The sequence below is a fragment of the Ammodytes marinus genome, assembly GCF_949987685.1.
Source record: "Ammodytes marinus genome assembly, chromosome: 18".
Taxonomy (NCBI): Eukaryota; Metazoa; Chordata; class Actinopteri; order Uranoscopiformes; family Ammodytidae; genus Ammodytes; species Ammodytes marinus.
The window spans coordinates 23,108,797-23,113,076 of NC_137222.1; the positions used below are offsets into that span (position 1 = coordinate 23,108,797).

Below are 4,280 nucleotides of genomic sequence, written 5' to 3' on the forward strand. Positions count from 1 at the left end.
TAGCAATGTTCTTCAAATGTCTATAGGTGTCACAACGCAAATGTAATATTTTGGGCATTGAATTACAAAAATACAAATTTAATATCAATCTGCAATGCATTTAAAATTGCAATCTTGAACTGGGAGCTTTTATTTTAATATTTTAATTATAACAAATAGTAAAATAATAATTTCTGATGATGAAATTGCATCACTGTCATGGTTATTCAACACCTTTGGCCAATGCATTATTAAATGAACAGTTAAAAACATATTCTATAAGCCTTTTTTAAATTAATTTGGTTTTAAGTTACAAAGTGTGTATTTACATTTTCTAAGACAGTCAAACATGTATAATTTGTGCATACGCATGGTCTGAGGAAGTTCTAAATTTGTTCTCAGAATACGAAGAAATTCAGGAACGAAAACATTGATATGGATCGCCGATTTGTGCGTTAAACGTTCCTATGCGCGGTTTAAGCATGAATCTGTGTGTACGCACTGTTAGTAAATGAAGGCCATTGTCCCACAGTGTGGACAGAGCAAGCTGCTGGTGATGGTCATGCACTTAAGCCTCCGAGCCTCTCTGTCTATTAATGTCTTCCATAAACTGTATTGATCTTAAGCCACCCTCCACTTACTAAATTACATTACAGGTGAATTACTTTGCTTCTATTAAATAAATATGAACAGTGAAATGAATGGAGGATATTGAGCGTGTGTGTGTGTGTGTGTGTGCGTGTGTGACCACTGTAACTGTCAAGGACAGGTCAAGGTGTCGTGAAACATTCATCTCCTATCCTTGCATTCTCTTCTGTCGTTTCATTCTCTCTTCTCTTTGTAGGGCATGTTGGGAAACAGCCAGTGCTTAGACTTTGTGTGTAATATAATAATACTAGATTTTGCATTATAGAGCCAAGTGAAACTATTTCTCAATGTGAGGAGCGTGCAAAGTTTATTGTTATTATTTTAGAGCAAGTTTTGATTTGAAAGGAGGATCTCTAGACCAAACAGATGCTGTGCCATAGACAGCCTCTAGCTCTTACTGAGAGTATCATTTAAAAAAAAATGTCTGATAAGACTATGAATGAATGAAAAGTTACCTGTATATGCTGTTAAAAGTGGAGTCAGCGAACCCTGGGAAAGCTTGTTATCATGTATATATCTCCTCACAATCCGCTGAAAAAAGGTGCGCTGACTAAGATATTCACTGATTTTGACCAAAAATTGATTTTGACAACAAGCGTTTTTTCTCCAAATATCCCTGACTCCACCTCTAACCAAACTAATCCTTTTACGTGTCACAATAGCACAGAATGGAAATATTTCATATTATATCGGCAGCATCCTCTTACCGGCCACGGTGACCCTGGCCGTCCGGCTCACGATGCTCCCCAGTGCGTCCAGCGTGGCCAGACACTGGTAGTCGCCCTCGTCTGGCCGGTGGTGGCGCGAGTGCACCACGTTCTCCACCAGCAGCGAGCCGTTGGCCAGCTGTCTCCGCCTCTCGTCCACCAGCGTGCTCAGCAACACGCCGTCTTTGCGCCAGGTGATGCTGGGGGGGCCGCCACCGGTCGCTGTGTCCGACTGGGCCTGGCAGTCCAGCTGCAGCACGCCACCCCGCACCGTCACTGTGTCCTGGGGCTCCTGGGTGAACGACAGGTCCACGAACCCTCCTCCTCCCAGACCGGACAGGGAGGGAGAGGTGGAGGAAGAGGATGATGATGTGGAGGTTTCTGAGGCAGCTGTAGGAGGAAAAAGAGGAGAGAGAGAGAGTCAGAAACATCAGGCTAACAAACCCTAAATGGTACTGCTACTTTTATAGTCGTACTTGACCACACAAAGAAGCGTTTTACACTTATGTTGCATTCACCCCCATTAACACACATGCATGCACTGATGGCAGAAGATCTCACTACATTCTTTGCCCCTCACTTAGCCATTCATACACAATCGGCAGCCATTGGGAGCACCTTAGGGGTTCAGTGTCTTGCCCAGGGACACTTTGACATGTGGCAGGAGGCGGGGGGTCGAACCACCAACCCTGCGATGACTAGACTACCGCCCTACCATCCCATAAACAGGATAGCCAAGGAATGCAAATCCACTCCATCACATAAAAACTGACAACAGAGCCGCGCGCACAGGTGTGGCGATAAATCAAAATAAAGAAGATAAATGAATAATTCTGGGAGGTAAAGAAACGTCTCACGGGGCATTATCATAATGTGGATGATCATCACAACCGCCATAAACGTCAACAGTCTCATGGTGTTGTTTTGCCACCACCTGCAGCTGTAGCTTACACTACACCTGCACAGATCCACACAGCAAACAGAGAGTTAAATACAAGCCTCTGTAAAGGAACAAGCCCGCCAAGTGACCCATTGAAATAGTAATATATCATAAGATGTAGGTAACAAAGACGATACCCCAACATATCTGTGCGTGTTACATATACCTGTTTACATTCTACAGTATTATAATAACTTACCTGCATTCAATTTGATATATTAAATTATCTCTATTTATGTCTGTGACACTGTTGAGAAGAGTCTAAAAACAAATCATTTCCATGCCAACCACTGCCTCTGTAATTGTTGAGCACAGAGAACTTGAATGTCAGCTTAATCACTCTAAGATTAGAATCGGCTGTGTGAAATCAACCCCATCTGATTGAGCTCACATGAAATGAAAGAAACCCTCTCATTGCCACAAGCCGCCTACTTTACCCAACTCACTGCACGACACCTCTCGTAACGAATCCAAAAGCTTTTAAAACAGTGTTCATAAAAAGTTACACAATGTTAACTTTAATCAACTTTTTCCCCTCTCCGTGGCACATTTAGGTATTATTAGAAGTATCATTAGAACATTGCACAACTCTGAGACAATAGCACAGTCTCTTTATTCTTATTTATTTCTCGCAGCAGGTGAAAGAGCGGAATAATGTTAGCTATGTTCTTCTGCTTTTATCTCTTATCCCTCTATTCATTTATTCATGTTTTTTGCTTGTTGCATTTATTCATATTTGTGATTAGCTTTATCAGATGTGTCTCATCTTTGGTAGCGGAGTTGAGTTTAACCCACAACCTGTAGCTCCCTTAGCTCCACATGATCATCTTACTATCAAAAGACACACATCAACCTGTTGCATTTTTGTTCCGTACTTGGGTTGAATCCTTGCAAAAGGCTCTGACAGCAGCGAGCTAGTGGTGGCAGCGCTGCGTGTGTCTCTCTATTCTCATCTTTGATGTCGACGCTGCTTTAAAAAGTCTTTCATCCAGATCACAGAGGCAGTTTGTTTCGGTCAAAGCTGCCTTTCAGTGTGTGTGTGTGTGTGTGTGTGTGCGTGTGTGTGTGTGTGTGTGTGTAGGTGTGTGTGTAGGTGTGTGTGTGTGTGTGTGTGTGTGTTTTCCTGGAACAACTGAAAACTGAAGCTTGAACAACCTGGAGTCACGTCATTATGACTTTGAAGCCTAGCAGATGTTTTTTTCTCTTTCTTTTAAACGCTCCCAGCTTCACTTTCTCTCCAGCCAAGAAAAAACTACAATCAGACAAACAGTCAGGTATACACACTAAGTAGCACTGTGTGTGTGTGTGGGTCTGTTTTTAATCACAAAGAGGAAAAACAAATGGGAGAGCACCCAACATATGTAAGTGCTCCGTCGCTAATGACAGTGTTTTTCTTTCTGCGTAGCTCGGTTTCTCTACTCACTCAAATAATGGGAGAAAAACACAGAAGCTGGGATTGAATCAAAGCTGATAAGCAAAGGGCTGGTAGGCAACAGTCTAAAAATGCTGTGTTATTTTGTCCCACCCGTGCATTTATGTATGTCTATGTGCATCTTTTTGCCATTTTAATCTGGTTTATAATATGCACAAATAAAACTAAACTAAGTGAGTCGAACTCAAACTCCATCTGCTCTGACATATTAACGTTTGTTTTTGTATTTCATCTATTTACTATGGTGTGCATGTATGTGTTCCTCAAGTATCCTTTACAACTGAACTTAAATGAGACATTTACCACTTGTTATGTACCGTCATTATAACTGTCAGATTTGTTTGATGTACTCGTTTACAGAGCCTAGGCTGCCGGCAGAAGCTGTTCCTTTTTCAAAGTCATTGTGTTTAAAATTCTGGTTAGAATTGCGAAATCTGCCAAAAACCATTTGGTACACTGTACTGTATGACACCTCCTTTTTCTCCTCTTTTAAGTCCTCCCCCCTTTTCTCCCTTCCCTCTCTTCTTCCCCTCATTTCTTCTTTGTCTCTCTTTCTTTTCCTTCACGGTTTCCT

General features: G+C 41.8%; 1 protein-coding gene across 1 annotated transcript in view; it reads right to left on the reverse strand.

Annotated features, from left to right (window-relative positions):
• The window catches only part of dcc (DCC netrin 1 receptor), a gene marked incomplete at its 5' end in the record, with an annotated part of 197,397 nt that extends 193,368 nt beyond the window's left edge, over positions 1–4,029 (reverse strand). Inside the window, 3 exons of the mRNA XM_080047014.1 lie at positions 1,335–1,724; positions 2,192–2,292; positions 4,010–4,029. Of these exons, the coding sequence (XP_079903140.1) occupies positions 1,335–1,724; positions 2,192–2,292; positions 4,010–4,029 (511 nt within the window). The remainder of the gene's footprint in view (positions 1–1,334; positions 1,725–2,191; positions 2,293–4,009) is intronic.
• Between the last annotated feature and the right edge of the window lie 251 nt (positions 4,030–4,280).